This window comes from Oncorhynchus nerka, linkage group LG9a, assembly GCF_034236695.1.
Source record: "Oncorhynchus nerka isolate Pitt River linkage group LG9a, Oner_Uvic_2.0, whole genome shotgun sequence".
Lineage (NCBI taxonomy): Eukaryota > Metazoa > Chordata > Actinopteri > Salmoniformes > Salmonidae > Oncorhynchus > Oncorhynchus nerka.
The window spans coordinates 8,295,392-8,321,079 of NC_088404.1; the positions used below are offsets into that span (position 1 = coordinate 8,295,392).

Consider the following 25,688-nt stretch of genomic DNA (forward strand, 5'->3'; position numbering starts at 1 on the left):
TGTTCGGCTGGGGAAGTAGTCCCGGTCAGTTGGGGGGGTTATCTTTCGCCAGAGCTCGGCTGGGGGGCGCATTGGTCCCTGCAACGTTCACCCGGTAGGTGAGTCACTGCGTCCTCATCTGGAAATGGTCAACTTTACATTTATCATAAGATGGACAATTATTGCTAAATAATATTTGACATAGTTAATTACATTGTTCTATCAGTTTTGGTTATATAAAAGTTGTAATAGACTTATAACTATTGATTGTTACTTTACTTCCATTACGTTTTGAATCAAATTGTTATGGTGTGATATGGGGTATTTAGTTGTATATTTCAGTCTGAATAGCCTATTTGTGCACAATTAAAAGTAATGACAACTACTTATACCTGTGATCCAAATTTTTACAGTGAAATAATAGGGTTTGTTTCATGCATTGGGATACCTACATGACTGAAACTGAGCTACATTAAGCAAAACAATTTGGTTTTTGACATAATTAATTGACTTAATTGTAAGTCGCTCTGGATAAGAGTGTCTGCTAAATGACTCAAATTAAATAATACATTTTTATTTGACATGCACTGACACCATCCTGTCATCCTCAATGTTCCTCCTCTACTATAGCAACAACAAATACATTAATTAATCTATACTTCCTGTAAGTCAAAGAGCCAGGAACAATTTTACTATTTTAATGACATTGTATTCAGACGCTTATCTTTTGATACGGTGTGCTAATAAACCACTGTTCAGTTTCACTAGAGCTGTAGGTGACATAGCCCGACCACTCGGTGTGCATTACTAAACCACTATTGAGCTCCTGAAATCATAGCTCTATAATTCAATATCCTCGTAGAGTAAAAAATAAAATCCTATAGAATGGAACCCACTTGGATGTTGTTGTTTTTTTCTCTCCAAACTTGTGAATGAATCGATGTGTCACTGAAAGTCTGCTCACGCCAGTGACTGTGTTACGCAGATAATGTAGCTCTTCTTATAGGCGACAGTCTGCTACGGTTTTTATCTACGAGGAAAAAGGAGTAGCACTTTAGCAGTTGATAGCTGGACTGGTGTCACGATACATGTCAGGTTCTCTATGATAGATGGGATTGTGTCACGGTACATGTCAGGTTCTCTATGATAGATGGGATTGTGTCACGGTACATGTCAGGTTCTCTGTGATAGATGGGATTGTGTCACGGTACATGTCAGGTTCTCTATGATAGATGGGATTGTGTCACGGTACATGTCAGGTTCTCTATGATAGATGGGTTGTGTCACGGTACATGTCAGGTTCTCTTAAGATATTTATGCCAACCTATGTGTATAATGTTGCTCTGACTAGTTAATTAATAATTTTGAGGTTGAAAATAATATCCCCCAACGTTGAATTAATATGTGATATTTGCAAAATCCTTTTTTGACAACTCAAGTTTCCCACCAAACTGTGAGAACCACCTCCTACAAAAAGTGGCCACTGGCCAGTTCCTCTTCAAGAGCCTATGCCCCTGGTCATTATGGGTGACTGGAATGTGGGGGCGTTATCTGGGTGTGCCTGTCCGCATGTGTGTGTGTGTGTGCAGTCACGCAGTCACACATGCTCTCATTGTTGCGGTCCTAGTTTGGTGGTGCTGCTACAGTGTGTGTGGCCAGCTGGCCAACTGAGTCCCTATCCCCTTCAGGCTGAACTTCCAGAGCCACTGTCAGTTGAGTTGGTGCACCTCTAACGTTGTAATAAAACCTCTATTACAATATTCACAATCAATTAATCAGTAACTCAAGCGGAGTTGAGGTAAATTGATGATAATTTATTATGAATAATCTGAAATGTTCCAGGTTTTCATTCTCTTTCACAGTATAAAGTGAACCCGAAAACTTCAGCTAGTCCATGTTCCATTGCTACAGTATGTCTCTAGCATTAATATGCTATGTCTGTTGGTAGGTAGCATGGCAGTGCAAAGATCTAGTGTCAAAGCCTGATTCAGTGGGATAGACTCAGAGCAGCTGTGTAAGCCAAGTGACACACACACACACACACACACACACACACACACACACACACACACACACACACACACACACACACACACACACACACACACACTATAAATAGACTTGGCATGAAAAATGATATCAAGACCTCTCCAACCTCTAACTTTCAGGAGTATCTAGAGAGGCTTGGTTCAATATGTCAGAGGTGGTTGTAGAACATTAACCCAGTGTCAAAAGATCTCCTCAACACCTCTATTCTCGCTCTCTCTCTCTCTCTCTCTAGGATTTCTCAGATACCGATCCAATCATGTCTAAAGGAAAGGATATGGGCTCTGCCTTCATCCAGACGCAGCAGCTCCACGCTGCCATGGCCGACACTTTCCTGGAGCACATGTGTCTTCTGGACATCGACTCCGAGCCAGCCGTGGCTCGCAACACCGGAATCATCTGCACCATCGGTACAGCTCAGCAACACCCCTCCTCATTAGTCAACAACACCCTTCCTCATTACTCACACCGCCCTCACTCCCTTCACTATTCACTACTTCCTCACCTCACTGCCCAACCTTACCTCACCCCTCATGGCTTCTCACTCCCTCACCACTGAACACCCTCACTACAATACTCTACCCAACATCCTGTATACACATGTATTTTGTGTGAGGTGTGCCTACAGAAGGCCACAGAACTTTCACAGTAGGGGTATATCCCTCCAAAATACTTCACAGTAGGGGTATATCCCTCCAAAATACTTCACAGTAGGGGTATATCCCTCCAAAATACTTCACAGTAGGGGTATATCCCTCCAAAATACTTCACAGTAGGAGTATATCCCTCCAAAATACTTCACAGTAGGGATATATCCCTCCAAAACCTTCACAGTAGGGATATATCCCTCCAAAATCTTCACAGTAGGGGTATATGCCTCCAAAACCTTAACATTATTCCTCTATAAGCTTTGCTTGTCTTCTTGTCCACATGCAGGACCCGCCTCCCGATCAGTGTCCATGGCCAAGGAGATGATCAAATCTGGGATGAACATTGCAAGAATGAACTTCTCTCACGGAACTCATGAGGTCAGTAGTAGGACTACACTAGTACTGAAGAGACAGGACACTAGTACTGAAGATACAGGACACTAGTACTGAAGGGAAAGGACACTAGTACTGAAGGGAAAGGACACTAGTACTGAAGGGAAAGGACACTAGTACTGAAGAGACAGGACACTAGTACTGAAGAGACAGGACACTAGTACTGAAGAGACAGGACACTAGTACTGAAGAGACAGGACACTAGTACTGAAGAGACAGGACACTAGTACTGAAGAGACAGGACACTAGTACTGAAGAGACAGGACACTAGTACTGAAGAGACAGGACACTAGTACTGAAGAGACAGGACACTAGTACTGAAGGGAAAGGACACTAGTACTGAAGGGAAAGGACACTAGTACTGAAGGGAAAGGACACTAGTACTGACGCCACCACAGCTGTTCTAGGATTTAGACTAGTGCTGAATTCCAAACGGACCCCATAGCCCTTACTCCCTGGCAACTCATGTTAGTCTGAAAGGATAGGTGAAAGCAATATGATGACATTCACTCAGCCGAATATAAAGACCAGTTTGGATGTTGGCTTACTATGACCTATGACCTTTAGTGAGTCTGCAGTACCAGCCATCCTCATACTATGACCTTTAGTGAGTTTGCAGTACAAGCCATCCTCATACTATGACCTTTAGCGAGTTTGCAGTACAAGCCATCCTCATCCTATAACCTTTAGTGAGTTTGCAGTACCAGCCATCCTCATCCTATAACCTTTAGTGAGTTTGCAGTACCATCCACCCTCATCCTATAACCTTTAGTGAGTCTGCAGTACCAGCCACCCTCATCCTATAACCTTTAGTGAGTCTGCAGTACCAGCCACCCTCATCCTATAACCTTTAGTGAGTCTGCAGTACCAGCCATCCTCATTGTGACATTATCACTGTACCATTCAAATGTCAGTCTGTAAGCTGATCTGAACGCTCTTACGTGCACTTTAGTGGCTCCTCCTCCAACCTCCTCTTCCTCTTCCCCCTCCTCCAACCTCCTCCCCCTCCTCTTCCCCCTCCTCCTCTTCCCCCTCCTCCTCTTCCCCCTCTTCCTCTTCCCCCTCCTCCTCCAACCTCCTCCTCCTCCAGTCTGTCTTCTACTGCTGCCAGATGGCAGTCAGGGTTCTGGGGTTCACACTACTGACCTCTCCCCTTTAAAAGTCATGTGTTTTTGACCTGTTTCACCCTGGCAGGGTCGGGAGTGCACCCCCTAAACCATACAGCAGTATTAGATATCGAAGCGATACGTTTGATATTTGAATTCGTTGCCCCTTTTCAAAGGTCATCAGTACTGTTAATTGCTTGTCCGAAGAAGACGTTCTACTCTGAAGTTCAGTACTGTATCTATGTATCGGCACTAGATGACGTTTCGTGTACATGTGTATCAAAGTTATAATTAGGTCAGGATCTCCCAGTCCATTCCGCGATTACTTCCATGACTGGACATTTTGCCTCAGGCCAGAAATAATGCACGCAATTCCATCGAACAAGTACTCGGCCTGCTGATTGGTTGACTCGTTGAATCAGGTGAGCTAGTTCTAGGGCTAGAGATAAAACGTGATGGTATGTCAAGGGTTAGCAATCTGACGCCGTAGGAGCCTACAGCCATGTCACAGGGCAAGTGTGGTGGCACCATTTTTAGCGTCTGTTTGGGAATGCTACTGGTGCATGAGAACTAAGATAGACAGAGCAACTCCCATTGGCAGGAACTTCTGACAGACATCTTCGGATCTTCTGAACTTATGTTTGTTTTACATGGCATCTGTCATGTGTTGAGGTCAGAGACATTATCAGAAGGGCAAAAGGAAACTCGACCTGGTCGGAGTAGATGGTCGGAGTAGATGTAAATAGCCACGTCTCAGGTTCTCGCAGAACGTGTTTAGATGGACCAGGAGCTAACGCTAAGCTACTTGGCTACGCTAACGCTAAGCTACTTGGCTACGCTAAAATGGCTATGCTACGTGGCTACGCTAAAATAGCTAAGACTTTGCTATTCTAAAATACCCCAAAGATAAAACATTTTTTTAAATCATTACATTTCAACATGGCTAATTGTCCTATGTCTGTCTACTATAGAGCACTGTTAAGTGAGTGTCATTGAGTCTCTGAGTCTGTCTCTCTCCTATAGGCAGAACCAGAAGCTAGCTAACACTACTTAGTTATATTCTATGTGGCTATGCTACTTGGCTAACATACTTGGTTATATGCTACATGTTTACATTCTACATGGCTAATCTACTTGGCTAACACTACTTGGTTTTCCTACTTGGCGAATCTACATGGTTATATGCTACGTGGTTATGCTACGTGGCTATGCTACGTGGCTATGCTACGTGGCTATGCTATGTGGCATATTAAATTGCACTTTGCCAGCTTCTACTTAGTACTGTTGAGTGAATGTCGTTGGGCTTTCAACACTGATATACCAGGAGGCAGTGAGCATTTAATGGATGTACAGTGCCTTGGGAAAGTATTCAGACCCCTTGATTTGTCCGCATTTGGTTACGTTACAGCCTTGTTCTAAAATGGATTAAATAAAAAATATATATCCTCATCAATCTACACACAATACCCCTATAATTTACTAAGTAAAATGAGGTTTTTAGACATTTTTGCAAAAAAATATATATCCTCATCAATCTACACACAATACCCCTATAATTTACTAAGTAAAATGAGGTTTTTAGACATTTTTGCAAAAAAATGTATAAAAATAAGATATACCTTATTTACATAAGTATTAAGACCGTTTGCTATGAGACTCGAAATTTAGTTTACATTGATCATCCTTGAGATGTTTCTACAACTTGATTGTAGTCCACCTGTGTTAAATTCAACTGATTGGACATGATTTGGAAAGGCACACACCTGTCTATATATGGTCTGCCTGAAAATGGTCACACGTCTCTGAATGATTTGACTTTCCCTACAGTAAATCAAATCAAACTTAATTTAAAGTATTTATTTAAAAGTATGTATGTATTTACTTTAAAAGTAAAGTATGTATTTAAAATCTCAACACACTTACCTATCTGAGCACTACGATTGGTCTGGCTAGTTGGCAAATCATCATTTGGCGTTCCTCAGGTCTCTACGCTCAGACCCATAGAATTTGTTTTCCATAGTATATGCAGTGTCATGGCATGCTAAAACCTCTGATGTCTCTAAGTGATACTATCCAGGCTGTATCACATCCGGCCGTGATTGGTAGTCTCATAGGGCGGCACACAATTGGCACAGCGTTGTCCGGGTTTGGCCCTGGGTAGGCCGTCATTGTAAATAAGAATTTGTTCTTAACTGATTTGCCTAGTTAAATAAAGGTTAAATAAATAAATAAATAAATAAAAGAGTATTTTCCAGACTCTCATCGGTGTGGTGTTTAAAGGGGTGGGAATTTTAAAAAACAGATACATTTCTGTGTCGATGGGAAGACAAAAATGTATCTTCTGTTCTATTCAGTATCATGCTGAGACCATCAAGAATGTCCGTGAAGCCACCGAGAGCTTCGGTTCCGGCACCATCGAGTACAGACCAGTGGCCATCGCTCTGGACACCAAGGGACCCGAAATCAGGACTGGACTCATCAAGGGCGTGAGTAGTCATTCACCATGAACTAGTGTAAATCTTTATGAAAAATCCAACTTCAGTTCCAAGTGTATCATCACAAATACACTTTACAGACAAATGAAAACAGAGACAAGCAGCTACGTTTCTTGACTGTAGTACCAAATGACCTAACCCCTATCGTGTAGGCCTACCTTTTGATTTGGTCCAAGCTAGGAGCAAGAAATGCAACAACAAGCAATGATATCCTAAAGCTGATATACATCAACTCCTGTAGAACACTACTGGCATCAGAATGTATGTATTGATCATGAGCCAGGTCCTTCCCGATAGACATATACAGTACATAATACTATAATCCCTGCCCTTCTCCGTACAGATATACAGTACATGATACTATAATCCCTGTCCTTCCCCATAGACATAGACAGTACATAATACTATAATCCCTGTCCTTGTCCGTACAGATATACAGTACATGATACTATAATCCCTGCCCTTCTCCGTACAGATATACAGTACATGATACTATAATCCCTGTCCTTCTCTAGACATATACAGTACATGATACTATAATCCCTGTCCTTCCCCATAGACATAGACAGTACATAATACTATAATCCCTGTCCTTCTCCGTACAGATATACAGTACATGATACTATAATCCCTGGCCTTCTCCGTACAGATATACAGTACATGATACTATAATCCCTGGCCTTCTCTGTACAGATATACAGTACATGATACTATAATCCCTGTCCTTCTCTAGACATATACAGTACATGATACTATAATCCCTGTCCTTCTCTAGACATATACAGTACATAATACTATAATCCCTGTCCTTCTCCGTACAGATATACAGTACATGATACTATAATCCCTGGCCTTCTCTGTACAGATATACAGTACATGATACTATAATCCCTGTCCTTCTCTAGACATATACAGTACATGATACTATAATCCCTGGCCTTCTCCGTACAGATATACAGTACATAATACTATAATCCCTGGCCTTCTCTAGACATATACAGTACATGATACTATAATCCCTGTCCTTCTCTAGACATATACAGTACATGATACTATAATCCCTGGCCTTCTCCGTACAGATATACAGTACATAATACTATAATCCCTGGCCTTCTCTAGACATATACAGTACATGATACTATAATCCCTGTCCTTCTCTAGACATATACAGCACATGATACTATAATCCCTGGCCTTCTCCGTACAGATATACAGTACATAATACTATAATCCCTGGCCTTCTCTGTACAGATATACAGTACATGATACTATAATCCCTGTCCTTCTCTAGACATATACAGTACATGATACTATAATCCCTGGCCTTCTCCGTACAGATATACAGTACATAATACTATAATCCCTGGCCTTCTCTAGACATATACAGTACATGATACTATAATCCCTGTCCTTCTCTAGACATATACAGTACATGATACTATAATCCCTGGCCTTCTCCGTACAGATATACAGTACATAATACTATAATCCCTGGCCTTCTCTAGACATATACAGTACATAATACTATAATCCCTGTCCTTCTCTAGACATATACAGTACATAATACTATAATCCCTGCCCTTCTCCGTACAGATATACAGTACATGATACTATAATCCCTGTCCTTCTCCGTACAGATATACAGTACATGATACTATAATCCCTGGCCTTCCCCATAGACATAGACAGTACATAATACTATAGTAATAGTTGTGTAATCATATGATTCTTCCCGTGTACAGAGTGGCGAAGCTGAGGTCGAGCTGAAGAAGGGAGGTCACATCAAGCTGACCTTGGACGACAAGTACATGAACAACTGTGACGAGAAGCACCTGTGGTTGGACTACAAGAACATCACCAAGATCCTGAAAGTCGGAGCTCACGTCTACATCGACGACGGCCTCATGTCCCTGAAGGTCAAGGAAGTCGGTGAGTATCCTAGCAACATCCTACTGTAGCAACAGAATAACACTCTCGCAACCTGACAAGTGACAGGAAGTAGCTACACGCTTAACCAAAGTTAAGTCCTTCTACTTTGCCTGGTAGGAATTTTATGAATAATGACTAAACAATATCTTTATTTGAAATAGAACTATAACTAATTAAACTCTACTCTGTTTTATTATATCTGATTAATAATGTTAATTCATAAGGAAGGGATTGTGGAGCATGAAACAGGGGGTAATTAAACATAATAAACACCATTCCAACTAGGTTGGGGAGGAAATGGATTGTGGGTTTTTAAGTAAGCAGAAAGGATCGTTAACCTATGGTTGAACCGACTCAATTTAGCTCTGGGATGTTTAGATAAGGCAGCGAGTGTTTTCCTGGGTTTTCCATTATCTGGAACTGTCTTCTAAATAGTGATGGATGAAGGTGAAGATTCCAGAAGTGAATCTAGACAAGTGTGTGTCTGGAGTGAGCGAGCGAGGGGAGGGAGCGAGGGGAGGGAGGGAGGGAGGGAGCGAGGGAGGGAGCGAGCGAGGGAGCGGAGGGAGCGAGGGGAGCGAGGGAGCGAGCGAGGGGAGTGCGGGAGCGAGGGAGGGAGGGGAGTGAGGGAGCGAGGGGAACGAGGGAGGGAGGGGAGCGAGGGAGCGAGGAGGGAGGCGAGCGAGCGAGGGAGGCGAGGGGAGGAGGGAGGCGAGCGAGGAGGTAGGGAGGAGGAGCGAGCGAGGAGGGAGGGAGGGGCGGCGAGGAGGCAGGGGAGGGGAGCGAGGGAGGGAGGCGAGCGAGGGAGGGAGGGAGGGGAGCGAGCGAGCGAGCGGAGGGGAGGGAGCGAGGGGAGGGGAGGGAGCGAGCGAGGGGAGGGAGCGAGGGGAGGGAGCGAGCGAGGGGAGCGAGCGAGGGGGTTGGAATAAACTTTTGAACCTGTTTTGTCCTGGTCGATAGGAGGAAGGGCATTTTATAACCTATGACGTCATATTTTGTACATAAACTGTTGTTCGTGGTTTCATGGGAGCGCGCTCCGAGAATAAATACTATTATCTAATTTTGAAGACTGTGGTCTCTGTCTAATTTAATGCAAATAAGAATCTTACAAATTCTTATAAAATAGACTGAGGGTATTTCATTAATGAACACGTATAGGAATTTTTATTTTTTATTTTACCTTTATTTTACTAGGCAAGTCAGTTAAGAACAAATTCTTATTTTCAATGACCGATAACAGTGGGTTAACTGCCTGTTCAGGGGCAGAACAACAGATTTGTACCTTGTACCCACAATCCATTTCCTCCCCTAACCAACTTGCAACCTTTCGGTTACTAGTCCAACGCTCTAACCACTAGGCTACCCTGCCGCCTCTACACTCTAACCACTAGGCTACCCTGCCACCTCTACACTCTAACCACTAGGCTACCCTGCCGCCCCTCCACTCTAACCACTAGGCTACCCTGCCGCCTCTACACTCTAACCACTAGGCTACCCTGCCGCCTCTACACTCTAACCACTAGGCTACCCTGCCGCCTCTACACTCTAACCACTAGGCTACCCTGCCGCTCCGATGACACCTGTTGTAACATGTTACTGGACCGTTGTTCTGGCTGTGGCATTGTGATTAACACACATGATTGTCCCCCCTAGGCGCTGACTTCCTGGACTGTGAGATTGAAAATGGTGGAACTCTGGGCTCTAAGAAGGGTGTGAACTTGCCCGGTGCTGCTGTGGACCTGCCCGCTGTCTCTGAGAAGGACATCCAGGATCTGCAGTTCGGTGTGGAACAGGGAGTGGACATGGTCTTCGCCTCCTTTATCCGTAAGGCAGCTGATGTACACGCTGTCAGGAAGGTGCTGGGAGAGAAGGGAAAACACATCAAGATCATCTCCAAACTGGAGAACCACGAGGGCGTCCGCAGGTGTGTGTGTGTGTAGGGTGTGTGTGTGTAGGGTGTGTGTGTGTGTGTGTAGGGTGTGTGTGTGTAGGGTGTGTGTGTGTGTAGGGTGTGTGTGATATTAAGAGAGGCCTCACTGACTACACGATAGCATTGTAGTAAAATGTATTAAGTACATTTTCAGTACTTTCAAAAGCTAAAAAAAAAAGCAAACGATCTCCACTTGAAGGATCCTACTGTCTTGAGCATCAGCCTCTTGGAAATATAGATACCCAATGCCGGATAATACTGACTTGTAATTAACTATCTGTCTGTCTCTGTGTAGATTCGATGAGATCCTGGAGGCTAGCGATGGCATCATGGTTGCCCGCGGCGACCTGGGTATTGAGATCCCCACAGAGAAGGTGTTCATCGCCCAGAAGATGATGACCGGACGCTGCAACAGGATCGGCAAGCCCATCACCTGCGCCACACAGGTCCGACACGTTGCCCGCAGACTAGACCTCCTCATAATGCCTACTAGACCTCCTCATAATGCCTACTAGACCTCCTCATAATGCCTACTAGACCTCCTCATAATGCCTACTAGACCTCCTTATAGATGACTAGCCCATCACCTGCGCCACACAGGTCCGACACGTTGCCCGCAGACTAGACCTCCTCATAGATAACTAGACCTCCTTATAGATGACTAGACCCCCTCATAATGACTAGACCTCCTTATAGATGACTAGACCTCCTCATAATGCCTACTAGACCTCCTCATAATGCCTACTAGACCTCCTCATAATGCCTACTAGCCCATCACCTGCGCCACACAGGTCCGACACGTTGCCCGCAGACTAGACCTCCTCATAATGCCTACTAGACCTCCTCATAATGCCTACTAGACCTTCTTATACATGACTACTAGACCCCCTTATACATGACTAGACCCCCTTATACATGACTAGACCTCCTCATAATGACTACCAGACCTTCTTATACATGACTAGACCTCCTCATAATGACTACCAGACCTTCTTATACATGACTACTAGACCCCCTCATACATGACTAGACCCCCTTATACATGACTAGACCCCCTTATACATGACTAGACCCCCTCATAATGACTAGACCTCCTCATACATGACTACCAGACCTTCTTATACATGACTACTAGACCCCCTTATACATGACTAGACCCCCTTATACATGACTAGACTTCCTTATACATGACTAGACCTCCTCATAATGACTACCAGACCTTCTTATACATGACTAGACCTCCTTATAGATGACTAGACCTCCTCATAATGACTACTAGACTTCCTTATACATGACTAGACCTCCTCATAATGACTACCAGACCTTCTTATACATGACTACTAGACCCCCTCATACATGACTAGACCCCCTTATACATGACTAGACCCCCTTATACATGACTAGACCTCATAATGCCTACTAGACCCCATCATACATGACTAGACCTCCTCATAATGCCTACTAGACCTTCTTATACATGACTACTAGACCCCCTCATACATGACTAGACCTCCTCATAATGCCTACTAGACCCCCTCATACATGACTAGACCTCCTCATACATGACTAGACCTCCTCATACATGACTAGACCTCCTCATACATGACTAGACCTCCTCATACATGACTAGACCTCCTCATACATGACTAGACCTCCTCATACATGACTAGACCTCCTCATACATGACTAGACCTCCTCATACATTAGCATGTCACTGTGTTCTGTTATATTCGGCACACGTGACAAATTAACTGATTAGACCCCCTCATACATGCTTCATTTCCAGCCCTGTCACCCAAAGCACACCCAAAGCACACCCAAAGCACACCCAAAGCACACCCAGAGCACACCCAGAGCACACCCAGAGCACACCCAAAGCACACCCAGAGCACACCCAGAGCACACCCAAAGCACACCCAAAGCACACCCAAAGCACACCCAAAGCACACCCAAAGCACACCCAAAACAGGGTCTGATAACCTGTTAAGACTCAAATACACAGAATTCAATGGCAGATAACAGCAGGGTTCCTAGTCTGGAGTTTTTGAGGTTTAAGAGGAGCTCTGCTTTGACGAAACCTTAGAGGAAAGGGCAGAGATTTATGCCTAATAAGGGCAGTCTCTATCAATGAATCGATGTAAATAATCTATCCTGTCGTTGATTGGTGCCTAATGCTCTCTCCTCCCTCTCCTGATTGGTCCAGATGCTGGAGAGCATGATCAAGAAGCCCCGCCCTACTCGTGCTGAGGGTTCCGATGTCGCCAACGCCGTTCTGGACGGTAACGACTGCATCATGCTGAGTGGTGAGACCGCCAAGGGAGACTACCCACTAGAGGCTGTCCGCACACAGCACAAGGTGAGAGACTGAGAGCAGAGCGCCCCCCCCCCCCCCCCCCTATAGGTCTTGCTTTGGCTCCTCCCAACACAAGGTGAGAGACTGAGAGCAGAGCGGCCCCCTCTATAGGTCTTGCCTTGGCTCCTCCCAACACAAGGTGAGAGACAGAGCAGAGCTGCCCCCCCCTATAGGTCTTGCTTTGGCTCCTCCCAACACAAGGTGAGAGACTGAGAGCAGAGCTGCCCCCCTATAGGTCTTGACTTGGCTCCTCCCAGCACAAGGTGAGAGACAGAGCAGAGCTGCCCCCCCTATAGGTCTTGCTTTGGCTCCTCCCAACACAAGCACAACATCCACAATATTTCCTGTAGCAGCCCCGCGAGCCACTGATTCAAAGTTCATGAGTGGTCAATGTGATCAGGTTTCCATCCAATTGGGCGAATACGACTCAAATCTGCATGTAAAAAAAACATATTCCCACCAGAGCTGTGCTTCCATCAACATTTGACTTGTTTCAGATGTAAAGGCTGTGATGGCGTCGTCCACGTCGTCCAGCTCATCACCGTGGACTTTCACCAAACCTGTGAAGTTTATTTAATCTGTAGCCCTAATAAACTGCTTTCCCGACAAGTCGTAATATATATCAATATTTGTGCATAATTGATTTTACAGACACAAATAAAACATCCCGCCCTTGGCTATAGCGTGTTTAGTTTTGTAGACATTTTAGAAAATGTTCTGTTTCCGTCAGGCCTGTCATGTACTTTACTCCCATGTGGCTGGACACCTGGTTGTAGACAGAATCGTCCCAGCACACCGCAACATAGGGTCAACGTTGAGACAACGTTGTGGTGTTGGTTGTGTTTGCTGGGCTGCCTCAGGGGAATTAACAAAAAGTAGCTGTAATATAACAGTAATGTATTTCTGTGTGTTTTTGGTTTGTGATCTATGTACTAACGGCTTCTACACACTCACCATGCTACTGGCTCTGTGGGTTACTACTTCTCCACCATCCCTCTGTTCTCTCTCTCCTCTCCATCCCTCTGTTCTCTCTCTCCTCTCCATCCCTCTGTTCTCTCTCTCCTCTCCATCCCTCTGTTCTCTCTCTCCTCTCCATCCCTCTGTTCTCTCTCTCCTCTCCATCCCTCTGTTCTCTCTCTCCTCTCCATCCCTCTGTTCTCTCTCTCCTCTCCATCCCTCTGTTCTCTCTCTCCTCTCCACCCCTCTGTTCTCTCTCTCCTCTCCACCCCTCTGTTCTCGATCACTGCATCTGTTTTCTGCATCATGTTGCATTGGATGGGGACGTTGGGGTCGTCAGATTGCTCATTCAGCATGTGTCTGAGGATCAGCATCACAACACCTCAGGTATGCAGACCACAGTGATTCTATATTTACTAGTGGACTAGAGGAGACTGCCTCTCTTATGTTCCCCTTGCCCCTTCAGAGAAACTAGAATGAATCTAGCTTTTGAATGTTGCTGTCTGAATCTGTACGACTGTTGCTGTCTGAATCTGTACGACTGTTGCTGTCTGAATCTGTCTGACTGTTGCTGTCTGACTGTTGCTGTCTGACTGTTGCTGTACGACTGTTGCTGTCTGAATCTGTACGGCTGTTGCTGTCTGACTGTTGCTGTCTGACTGTTGCTGTACGACTGTTGCTGTCTGAATCTGTACGGCTGTTGCTGTCTGACTGTTGCTGTCTGACTGTTGCTGTACGACTGTTGCTGTCTGAATCTGTCTGACTGTTGCTGTCTGACTGTTGCTGTACGACTGTTGCTGTCTGAATCTGTACGGCTGTTGCTGTCTGAATCTGTACGACTGTTGCTGTCTGAATCTTGAAGTTTTTCATTCCCTGGACTTTACATTAGCGGTGTACCAAACCAACTAGCTTAGGAAAAGGCAGAGCCACGAACAATGAGTCATTCTGGTCTAAATCTGTACCGACCTTCATTGCATGCTTTCTGTTCATTACTGTAGTTGAATAGCAGGAATCTGACACCTGTCTCTCTGTCTCTGTCTCGGTCTCTGTGTCTGTTTCTCTGTCTCTCTGTGTCTGTTTCTCTGTCTCTCTGTGTCTGTTTCTCTGTCTGTCTCTCTCTCTCTCTGTGTCTGTCTCTCTGTGTCTCTGTCTCTGTGTCTCTCTCTCTCCCTCCCAGATTGCTCGTGAGGCAGAGGCCGCCATGTACCACAGGCAGATGTTTGAGGAAATCCGTCGTACCTCCCATCTGACCCGTGACCCCACTGAGTCCGTTGCCATTGGCGCCGTCGAGGCTTCCTTCAAGTGCTGTGCCAGTGCCATCATCGTGCTCACCAAGACTGGCAGGTACGAACCAGAGAGTCACACAGCAAACCTTTGTACTTCTCCAACCTGCTTCTGAGGGACAGACATGTACATGATGTTATTGACACCTTCTCTGAGCCCAGTCAAATTCCCTGTTCACACTACTGAGCTGAACCGAGCCGAGCCGAGCCGTGCTAGTCTGGTTACGCATTCACCACAGGTGCTGGAGATTTTAGTTGATTTAATCTGAGAACGCAGGTGAGGGAAGATGTTCTGTACTCATTTTCTGTTCAGTTTCTGTTCACAAGAACCACGTCCTTAACCATAACTCTCCCATCATCCTTCCCTCTCACCTCAGCCCTGTAGCAGAGACCCAGAACTCTCCCAGCCCTGTAGCAGAGACGCAGAACTCTCCCAGCCCTGTAGCAGAGACCCAGAACTCTCCCAGCCCTGTAGCAGAGACCCAGAACTCTCCCAACCCTGTAGCAGAGACCCAGAACTCTCCCATCATCCTTCCCTCTCACCTCAGTCCTGTAGCAGAGACCCAGAACTCTCCCAGCCCTGTAGCAGAGACCCAGAACTCTCCCAGCCCTGTAGCAGAGACCCAGAACTCTCCCAGCCCTGTAGCAGAGACCCAGAACTCTCCCAGCCCTGTAGCAGAGACCCAGAACTCTCCCAGCCCTGTAGCAGAGACTCAGAACTCTCCCAACCCTGTAGCAGAGACCCAGAACTCTCCCATCATCCTTCCCTCTCACCTCAGTCCTGTAGCAGAGACCCAGAACTCTCCCAGCCCTGTAGCAGAGACCCAGAACTCTCCCAGCCCTGTAGCAGAGACCCAGAACTCTCCCAACCCTGTAGCAGAGACCCAGAACTCTCCCATCATCCTTCCCTCTCACCTCAGTCCTGTAGCAGAGACCCAGAACTCTCCCAACCCTGTAGCAGAGACCCAGAACTTTCCCATCATGCCCTCTCTCACCCCAACCCTGCAGCAGAGACCCAGAACTTTCCCATCATGCCCTCTCTCACCCCAGCTCTGTAGCGGAGACCCAAAAATCTCCCATCATGCCGCCCTCTCACCCCAGCCCTGTAGCGGAGACCCAGAACTTTCCCATCATGCCCTCTCTCAACCCAGCCCTGTAGCGGAGATCCAGAACTCTCCCTTCATGCCCTCTCTCACCCCAGCCCTGTAGCGGAGACCCAGAACTCTCCCATCATGCCGCCCTCTCACCCCAGCCCTGTAGCGGAGACCCAGAACTTTCCCATCATGCCCTCTCTCAACCCAGCCCTGTAGCGGAGACCCAGAACTCTCCCATCATGCCCTCTCTCACCCCAGCCCTGTAGCGGAGACCCAGAACTCTCCCTTCATGCCCTCTCTCACCCCAGCCCTGTAGCGGAGACCCAGAACTCTCCCATCATGCCCTCTCTCACCCCAGCCCTGTAGCGGAGACCCAGAACTCTCCCTTCATGCCCTCTCTCACCCCAGCCCTGTAGCGGAGACCCAGAACTCTCCCTTCATGCCCTCTCTCACCCCAGCCCTGTAGCGGAGACCCAGAACTCTCCCATCATGCCCTCTCTCAACCCAGCCCTGTAGCGGAGACCCAGAACTCTCCCATCATGCCCTCTCTCACCCCAGCCCTGTAGCGGAGACCCAGAACTCTCCCATCATGCCCTCTCTCACCCCAGCCCTGTAGCGGAGACCCAGAACTCTCCCATCATGCCCTCTCTCACCCCAGCCCTGTAGCGGAGACCCAGAACTCTCCCATCATGCCCTCTCTCACCCCAGCCCTGTAGCGGAGACCCAGAACTCTCCCATCATGCCCTCTCTCACCCCAGCCCTGTAGCGGAGACCCAGAACTCTCCCATCATGCCCTCTCTCACCCCAGCCCTGTAGCGGAGACCCAGAACTCTCCCATCATGCCCTCTCTCACCCCAGCCCTGTAGCAGAGGCCCAGTCTGTGTAGTCCTTTGTGTCACTTAAACCCAATTCATAGATGCTAACCACCTTTAGTGCCTATTGATGAAGGTGTCTTCTTCCTGGGGGGACTTAAGAGCCCCTCGCTCTAAACGTGAACACGCACTGCCTGGGAAACATAAAGAACGTATCTTTCATATCAGCAAGAAGGCAGAAGGTTCAATCACTACACACCTTCATAGGGATCCAGACGGACAACACATATTTCTAGCATGTTCCTCGAGAACCCGTGTGTAACGGAAGGAGGTCGCCAGAAACGTGTTGTCACTGAAAAATACTGTCGTCCGCAACTTATGAAGCTGGTTAAAAAACTGTGAACAGCAAGTGTATATTTAGCATTTGTTAAATTATTATTTTGATGTGATATGAAAGTAAAGGGATTTATGTTTCTAGAACCGTATCGCAATTGAGAAACGATTCACGTTTAGGTGGAGTATTTGTCTGTTCTGGTTGGCAGAGCCAGTTTACCTCAGAAAAGAAGGTCGTTGGACTTTAAGGTGTAACGGTAGACTCCTTAAGAGTACCTTCTCCTTAGTGTGGCACCAGATTTCTGCCATGCTTCCCTCTGACCTCAGCCCTATAGCAGAGACCCATGACTTGTTCCCAACCTTTACAGTCCTGAACCCTGACATTTAGGGAGTTAAATATAACTCTCCAGTACTGTCCTCTTCACTCCTCTCCTCTCTCCTCTCCTGTCCCTCTCTCCACTCCTCTCCTGTCCCTCTCTCCACTCCTCTCCTGTCCCTCTCTCCACTCCACTCCTCTCCTGTCCCTCACTCCACTCCTCTCCTGTCCCTCTCTCCACTCCTCTCCTGTCCCTCTCTCCACTCCTCTCCTCTCCTGTCCCTCACTCCACTCCACTCCTCTCCCGTCCCTCACTCCACTCCTCTCCTGTCCCTCTCTCCAACTCCTCTCCTGTCCCTCTCTCCACTCCTCTCCTCTCCTGTCCCTCACTCCACTCCACTCCTCTCCTGTCCCTCTCTCCACTCCTCTCCTGTCCCTCTCTCCTCTCCTCTCCTGTCCCTCTCTCCACTCCTCTCCTCTCCTGTCCCTCTCTCCACTCCACTCCTCTCCTGTCCCTCTCTCCACTCCACTCCTCTCCTGTCCCTCTCTCCACTCCTCTCCTGTCCCTCTCTCCACTCCTCTCCTGTCCCTCTCTCCACTCCTCTCCTGTCCCTCTCTCCACTCCTCTCCTGTCCCTCTCTCCACTCCCACTCCTCTCCTGTCCCTCACTCCACTCCACTCCACTCCTGTCCCTCTCTCCACTCCACTCCACTCCTGTCCCTCTCTCCACTCCACTCCTCTCCTGTCCCTCTCTCCACTCCACTCCTCTCCTGTCCCTCACTCCACTCCTCTCCTGTCCCTCACTCCACTCCTCTCCTGTCCCTCACTCCTCTCCTCTCCTGTCCCTCACTCCACTCCTCTCCTGTCCCTCTCTCCACTACACTCCTCTCCTGTCCCTCACTCCTCTCCACTCCTCTCCCCTCCTTCTCCCCTCCTTCTCCACTCCTTCTCCACTCCTTCTCCACTCCTTCTCCCCTCCTTCTCCACTCCTTCTCCACTCCTTCTCACTCCTTCTCCTCTCCCCTCCCCTCCTTCTCCTCTCCCCTCCTTCTCCACTCCTTCTCCACTCCTTCTCCACTCCTTCTCCCTCCTTCTCCCTCCTTCTCCACTCCTTCTCACTCCTTCTCCTTCTCCTCCTCTCCCTCCTCTCCTCTCCACTCTCCCCTCCTTCTCCACTCCTCTCCCCTCCTTCTCCTCTCCTCTCCACTCCTCTCCCCTCCCTCTCCCCTCCTTCTCCACTCCTCTCCCCACCTTCTCCACTCCTCTCCCCTCCTTCTCCACTCTTCTCCTCTTCTCCACTCCTCTCCACTCCTTCTCCACTCCTCTCCCTCCGCTCCCCTCCTTCTCCACTCCTCTCCCCTCCTTCTCCTCTCCGCTCCCCTCCTTCTCCCCTCCTTCTCCACTCCTCTCCTCTCCCCTCCTCCTCCTCCTTCTCCACTCCTCTCCCCTCCTTCTCCTCTCCACTCCGCTCCACTCCTCTCCCCTCCTTCTCCCCTCCTTCTCCACTCCTCTCCTCTCCCCTCCTTCTCCACTCCTCTCCCCTCTCCTCCTTCTCCACTCCTCTCCACTCCCCTCATTCTCCACTCCTCTCCACTCCTCTCCTCTCCACTCCTCTCCTTCTCCACTCCTCTCCACTCCCCTCCTTCTCCTCCTCTCCCTCCCCTCCCTCTCCTTCTCCACTCCTCTCCACTCCCCTCCTTCTCCTCTCCTCTCCACTCCACCCTCTCCACTCCTCTCCCCTCCTTCTCCACTCCTCTCCTCTCCACTCCCCTCCTTCTCTCCCTCCTCTCCACTCCCCTCCTTCTCCACTCCTCTCCTCTCCCCTCCTTCTCCACTCCTCTCCACTCCCCTCCTTCTCCACTCCTCTCCACTCCCCTCCTTCTCCACTCCTCTCCTCTCCCCTCCTTCTCCACTCTCTCCCTCTCCTTCTCCTCTCCACTCCCCTCCTTCTCCACTCCTCTCCCTCCCCTCCTTCTCCACTCCTCTCCACTCCCCTCCTTCTCCACTCCACTCCCCTCCTTCTCCACTCCTCTCCACTCCCCTCCTTCTCCACTCCTCTCCCCTCCTCTCCACTCCCCTCCTTCTCCACTCCTCTCCACTCCTCTCCACTCCTCTCCTCCTTCTCCACTCCTCTCTCCTCTCCACTCCCCTCCATCTCCATCTCCCTCCTCTCCCACTCCTCTCCCCTCCTTCTCCACTCCTCTCCCCTCTCCTTCTCCACTCCTCTCCTCTCCCCTCCTTCTCCACTCCTCTCCACTCCTCTCCCCTCCTTCTCCTCTTCTCTCCTCTCCACTCCTCTCCTCTCCACTCCCCTCCATCTCCACTCCCTCCTCTCCCTCCTCTCCCCTCCTTCTCCACTCCTCTCCCTCTCCTTCTCCACTCTCTCCTCTCCCCTCCTTCTCCACTCCTCTCCCTCCCCTCCTTCTCCACTCCCTCCTCTCCACTCCCTCCCTCCTCTCCACTCCTCTCCCCTCCTTCTCCACTCCTCTCCCCTCCTTCTCCCCTCCTTCTCCACTCCTTTCCTCTCCCCTCCTTCTCCACTCCTTTCCTCTCCCCTCCTTCTCCACTCCTCTCCCTCTCCTTCTCCACTCCTCTCCCTCCTCTCCACTCCCTCCTTCTCCACTCCTCTCCACTCCCCTTCTCCCCTCCTTCTCCACTCCTTCTCCCCTCCTTCTCCACTCCTTCTCACTCCTTCTCCTCTCCCCTCCTCTCCACTCCTCTCCCCTCCTTCTCCACTCCTCTCCCTCTCCTCTCCCCTCCTTCTCCACTCCTCTCCACTCCCCTCCTTCTCCACTCCTTCTCCCCTCCTTCTCCACTCCTCTCCCCACCTTCTCCACTCCTCTCCCCTCCTTCTCCACTCTTCTCCTCTTCTCCCTCCTCTCCCCTCCTTCTCCACTCCTCTCCCTCCGCTCCCCTCCTTCTCCACTCCTCTCCCCTCCTTCTCCTCTCCACTCCGCTCCCTCCTTCTCCACTCCTCTCCCCTCCTCCTCCCCTCCTTCTCCACCCTCTCCCCTCCTTCTCCTCTCCGCTCCACTCCTCTCCCCTCCTTCTCCACTCCTCTCCTCTCCCCTCCTTCTCCACTCCTCTCCTCTCCCCTCCTTCTCCACTCCTCTCCCCTCTCCTTCTCCACTCCTCTCCACTCCCCTCCTTCTCCACTCCTCTCCACTCCCCTCCACTCCTCTCCACTCCTCTCCACTCACTCCTCTCCTCTCCTTCTCCACTCCTCTCCACTCCCCTCCTTCTCCACTCCTCTCCACTCCCTCCTTCTCCACTCCTCTCCACTCCTCTCCCCTCTCCTTCTCCACTCCTCTATCCTCTCCACTCCCCTCCTTCTCCACTCCTCTCCTCTCCTCTCCCTCCCCTCCTTCTCCACTCCTCTCCACTCCCCTCCTTCTCCACTCCTCTCCACTCCCCTCCTTCTCCACTCCTCTCCCCTCCCCTCTCCTTCTCTTCTCCTCTCTCCTCCTCCTCCACTCCCCTCCTTCTCCACTCCCCTCCTTCTCCACTCCTCTCCACTCCCCTCCTTCTCCTCCTCTCCTCTCCCCTCCTTCTCCCTCCTCTCCACTCCCCTCCTTCTCCACTCCCCTCCTTCTCCACTCCTCTCCACTCCCTCCTTCTCCACTCCTCTCCTCTTCCCTCCTTCTCCCTCCTCTCCACTCCTTCTCCACTCCTCTCCCCTCCTTCTCCACTCCCCTCCTTCTCCACTCCTCTCCACTCCTCTCCTCTCCCCTCCTTCTCCACTCCTCTCCACTCCTCTCCACTCCCTTCTCCTTCTCCTCTCCTCTCCCTCCTCTCCCCTCCTTCTCCACTCCTCTCCCTCCTCTCCTCTCCCCTCCTTCTCCCTCCTCTCCCTCTCCTTCTCCCCTCCTTCTCCCCTCCTTCTCCACTCCTCCTCTCCTCCTCTCCCCTCCTTCTCCACTCCTCTCCCTCTCCTTCTCCACTCCTCTCCACTCCCCTCCTTCTCCACCTCTCCACTCCCCTCCTTCTCCTCCTCTCCACTACTCTCCCCTCCTTCTCCACTCCTCTCCCTCTCCTTCTCCACTCCCCTCCTTCTCCACTCCCTCCTTCTCCACTCCCCTCCTTCTCCTCTCCACTCCCCTCCTTCTCCACTCCTCTCCTCTCCACTCCTCTCCACTCCCCTCCTTCTCCTCCACTCCTCTCCACTCCCCTCCTTCTCCACTCCTCTCCTCTCCCCTCCTTCCCCACTCCTCTCCACTCCCCCTTCTCCTCTCCTCTCCACTCCTCTCCCTCCTCTCCTCTCCCCTCCTTCTCCACTCCTCTCCTCTCCCCTCCTTCTCCACTCCCCTCCTTCTCCTCCTCTCCACTCCTCTCCACTCCCCTCCTTCTCCCCTCCTTCTCCACTCCCTCTCCACTCCTCTCCCCTCTCTCTCTTCTTCACTCCTCTCCTCTCCCCTCCTTCTCCACTCCTCTCCACTCCTCTCCCCTCCTTCTCCACTCCTCTCCCCTCCTTCTCCTCTCCTCTCCTCTCCCCTCCTTCTCCTCTCCTCTCCACTCCTCTCCTCTCCCCTCCTTCTCCACTCCTCTCCACTCCCCTCCTTCTCCACTCCTCTCCACTCCTCTCCTCTCCCTCCTTCTCCTCTCCTCTCCACTCCCTCTCCTCTCCCCTCCTTCTCCTCTCCTCTCCACTCCTCTCCACTCCTCTCCTCTCCCCTCCTTCTCCACTCCTCTCTCCACTCCTCTCCTCTCCCCTCCTTCTCCACTCCTCTCCCCTCCTTCTCCACTCCTCTCCTCTCCACTCCTCTCCCCTCCTTCTCCACTCCTCTCCACTCCCCTCCTTCTCCACTCCTCTCCACTCCGTCTCCACTCCTCTCCACTCCTCTCCACTCCTCTCCCCTCCCTCTCCACTCCCCTCCTTCTCCACTCCTCTCCACTCCTCTCCACTCCCCTCCTTCTCCACTCCTCTCCTCTCCCCTCCTTCTCCACTCCTCTCCACTCCTCTCCTCTCCCCTCCTTCTCCACCCCTCTCCACTCCTCTCCACTCCTCTCCACTCCCCTCCTTCTCCACTCCTCTCCTCTCCCCTCCTTCTCCACTCCTCTCCACTCCCCTCCTTCTCCACTCCTCTCCACTCCCCTCCTTCTCCACTCCTCTCCACTCCTCTCCTCTCCCCTCCTTCTCCATTCCTCTCCCCCACTGCTTTCCTACTCCAATCAGAGTCAACCTGTGCCACTATACAGTATTGGCCAGAGGAGGCTGGTGGTGGGATCTATAGGAGGATGGGTTCATTGTAATGGCTGATGTGTGTTCCATTTTATTCCATCCCAGCCATTTTAATGAACCTGTCCTCCTATAGCGGTTCCCACCAGCCTCCTCTGGTACGTACAGTAGTCAGCTGTGTACTAAATGTGACAACATTTTGATAGAATACTGTCAACCTACAGTTCTGCTGTTTGGATCATGGATTGGTACAATGTTACATTATATATAGTATAGTTGTTACATTAGATATAGTATAATTGTCACATTAGATATAGTATAATTGTCACATTAGATATAGTATAATTGTCACATTAGATGTAGTATAATTGTCACATTAGATGTAGTATAATTGTCACATTAGATATAGTATAATTGTCACATTAGATGTAGTATAATTGTCACATTAGATGTAGTATAATTGTCACATTAGATGTAGTATAATTGTCACATTAGATGTAGTATAATTGTCACATTAGATGTAGTATAATTGTCACATTAGATATAGTATAATTATTATAATCTACAGAGTGTCTTCCTCTAATGTGCTACATAATAATTACGGTTTTAAGTTTATCATGAAGCAGTTTTTGTCACGATCGTCATAATGATTGGACCAAGGCACAGCGTGCGTAGAGTTCCAGATATTTTAATAAATCGAAACTCACCAAACAAAACAATAAAGCACAAACGAAACGTGAAGCTACTGGTGTGCACACAGGCAACTATCTGTAGACAAGATCCCACAAATCACAATGGGGAATATGGCTACCTAAATATGATCCCCAATCAGAGACAATGATAAACAGCTGTCTCTGATTGGGAACCATACCAGGCCAACATAAACCATTAATCACCTAGATGACCCACCCTAGTCACTGTCACGCCCCAACCAACATAGAGAATAAACAGCTCTCTATGGTCAGGGCGTGACAGTTTCACATAGCAATAGATGTTTTCATTCCACACCCTAACCTGCTGTTCCTTCCTGTGTCTGGTTCCACACCCTAACCTGCTGTTCCTTCCTGTGTCTGGTTCCACACCCTAACCTGCTGTTCCTTCCTGTGTCTGGTTCCACACCCTAACCTGCTGTTCCTTCCTGTGTCTGGTTCCACACCCTAACCTGCTGTTCCTTCCTGTGTCTGGTTCCACACCCTAACCTGCTGTTCCTTCCTGTGTCTGGTTCCACACCCTAACCTGCTGTTCCTTCCTGTGTCTGGTTCCACACCCTAACCTGCTGTTCCTTCCTGTGTCTGGTTGTAGGTCCGCCCATCTGCTGTCCAGGTACAGGCCCCGTGCCCCCATCATCGCTGTGACCCGCTGCGGCCAGACCGCCCGCCAGGCCCATCTGTACCGCGGTATCTACCCAGTGCTGTACACCAAGCCTGCCAACGATGTCTGGGCAGAGGATGTCGACCTCCGCGTCAACTTCGCCTTGGAGATGGGTGAGTAATGACATCGCGTTAAATTCCAATGTGTAAGACGTAATACTGAACTTTTATTTGTAGAGCACATTTCATACAGAAAGACCAAAATTGAAGTATAAGATTGGAAGATTTCTCTCTCTGTGACCGTATGATTATCAAATATGGCTCTTTTTCTATGGTTGGAAAGAACCTTGGTGGCTCTGGAGCCCCACCAAAAGACCAGAAATTAACACCCCCGTGTCTCCCCTCTTCCCTCCAGGCAAACACCGTCACTTCTTCAAGTCTGGAGATGTCATCATTGTCGTGACCGGATGGCGTCCAGGCCCTGGTTACACCAACACCATGCGTGTTGTGCTTGTTCCTTGAACAAACTCCAAAGGACATTACTCCTCCCCCCTTACCCATGTCCTATTCCTATAACTCCTCCCCCTTTACCCATCTCCTATTCCTATAACTCCTCCCCCTTTACCCATCTCCTGTTCCTATAACCCCTCCCCCCTTTACCCATCTCCTGTTCCTATAACTCCTCCCCCTTTACCCATCTCCTGTTCCTATAACTCCTCCCCCTTTACCCATCTCCTGTTCCTATAACTCCTCCCCCCTTTACCCATCTCCTGTTCCTATAACTCCTCCCCCCTTTACCCATCTCCTGTTCCTATAACTCCTCCCCCTTTACCCATCTCCTGTTCCTATAACCCCTCCCCCCTTTACCCATCTCCTGTTCCTATAACTCCTCCCCCTTTACCCATCTCCTGTTCCTATAACTCCTCCCCCCTTTACCCATCTCCTGTTCCTATAACTCCTCCCCCCCCACCGGAAGACATGTATTTGTCCGCTACGATTCTCTAGACTCCACCTTTGTAACCAAGACAACCTAGGTAACCTAAGGAACCGAACTGCAACACCAGTCCTCTTCTTCAAAGGACGTTTGGGTGGTGCCATTCATACACAGACAGTCACTTTCCAACACTCCTTTAATTCCTATGTTACTATTACATAGGTGTTTCACCTACTGTGTCCAAGTCATCCTTCAACAGGTTACCCACCCTACTGAAAACACACACCTATCCTGACTGACTTTTCACAGTGAACAATATGAAGTATATGGTTTTTTTCCTTCTATATGTACATTGTACCATAATCACACATCTGCATGTCAGAGTCACTCGTTGTCAGTGGCTTTGTGGTCCAGTACGTTGACGTGGATTATGAATATAACGAGGATCCTGCTCTATGTGGGTCTTCTCCTCACCTGGTAGACAGGTAAGACTCCACTGACATGTTGAAGGCAACGGTAACATCATGTTGTTGCTGAGGGTTATGGGGGATCTGGGCATGACTGGGTTTCCATTAAAAAGATGAACACCTGA

The 25,688-nt window shown here is 49.0% G+C and overlaps 1 protein-coding gene across 2 annotated transcripts; it reads left to right on the top strand.

Annotated features, from left to right (window-relative positions):
- Window positions 1-25,688, top strand: pkmb (pyruvate kinase M1/2b). 2 transcript variants are annotated; one of them, XM_029650371.2, is made up of 11 exons: window positions 1-98; window positions 2,261-2,435; window positions 2,962-3,053; window positions 6,529-6,660; window positions 8,412-8,598; window positions 10,252-10,522; window positions 10,824-10,974; window positions 12,732-12,884; window positions 15,016-15,182; window positions 24,155-24,336; window positions 24,578-25,688. In XM_029650371.2, exons 2-11 carry the CDS (start codon window positions 2,285-2,287, stop codon window positions 24,682-24,684), a joined length of 1,593 nt encoding a protein of 530 aa, XP_029506231.2. In that variant the 5' UTR covers window positions 1-98; window positions 2,261-2,284; the 3' UTR covers window positions 24,685-25,688. The 2 variants fall into 2 exon arrangements, with proteins under 2 accessions (XP_029506231.2, XP_029506232.2); XM_029650372.2 differs by having other exon boundaries at window positions 15-94.

Bases quoted from the DNA above. Each gene is read 5' to 3' on its own strand.
- pkmb (XM_029650371.2), top strand. From the start codon at position 2,285: ATGTCTAAAGGAAAGGATATGGGCTCTGCCTTCATCCAGACGCAGCAG. The intron at 2,436-2,961 runs GTACAGCTCAGC...GTCCACATGCAG, and splicing joins CGGAATCATCTGCACCATCG to GACCCGCCTCCCGATCAGTG. The intron at 24,337-24,577 runs GTGAGTAATGAC...TCTTCCCTCCAG, and splicing joins CAACTTCGCCTTGGAGATGG to GCAAACACCGTCACTTCTTC.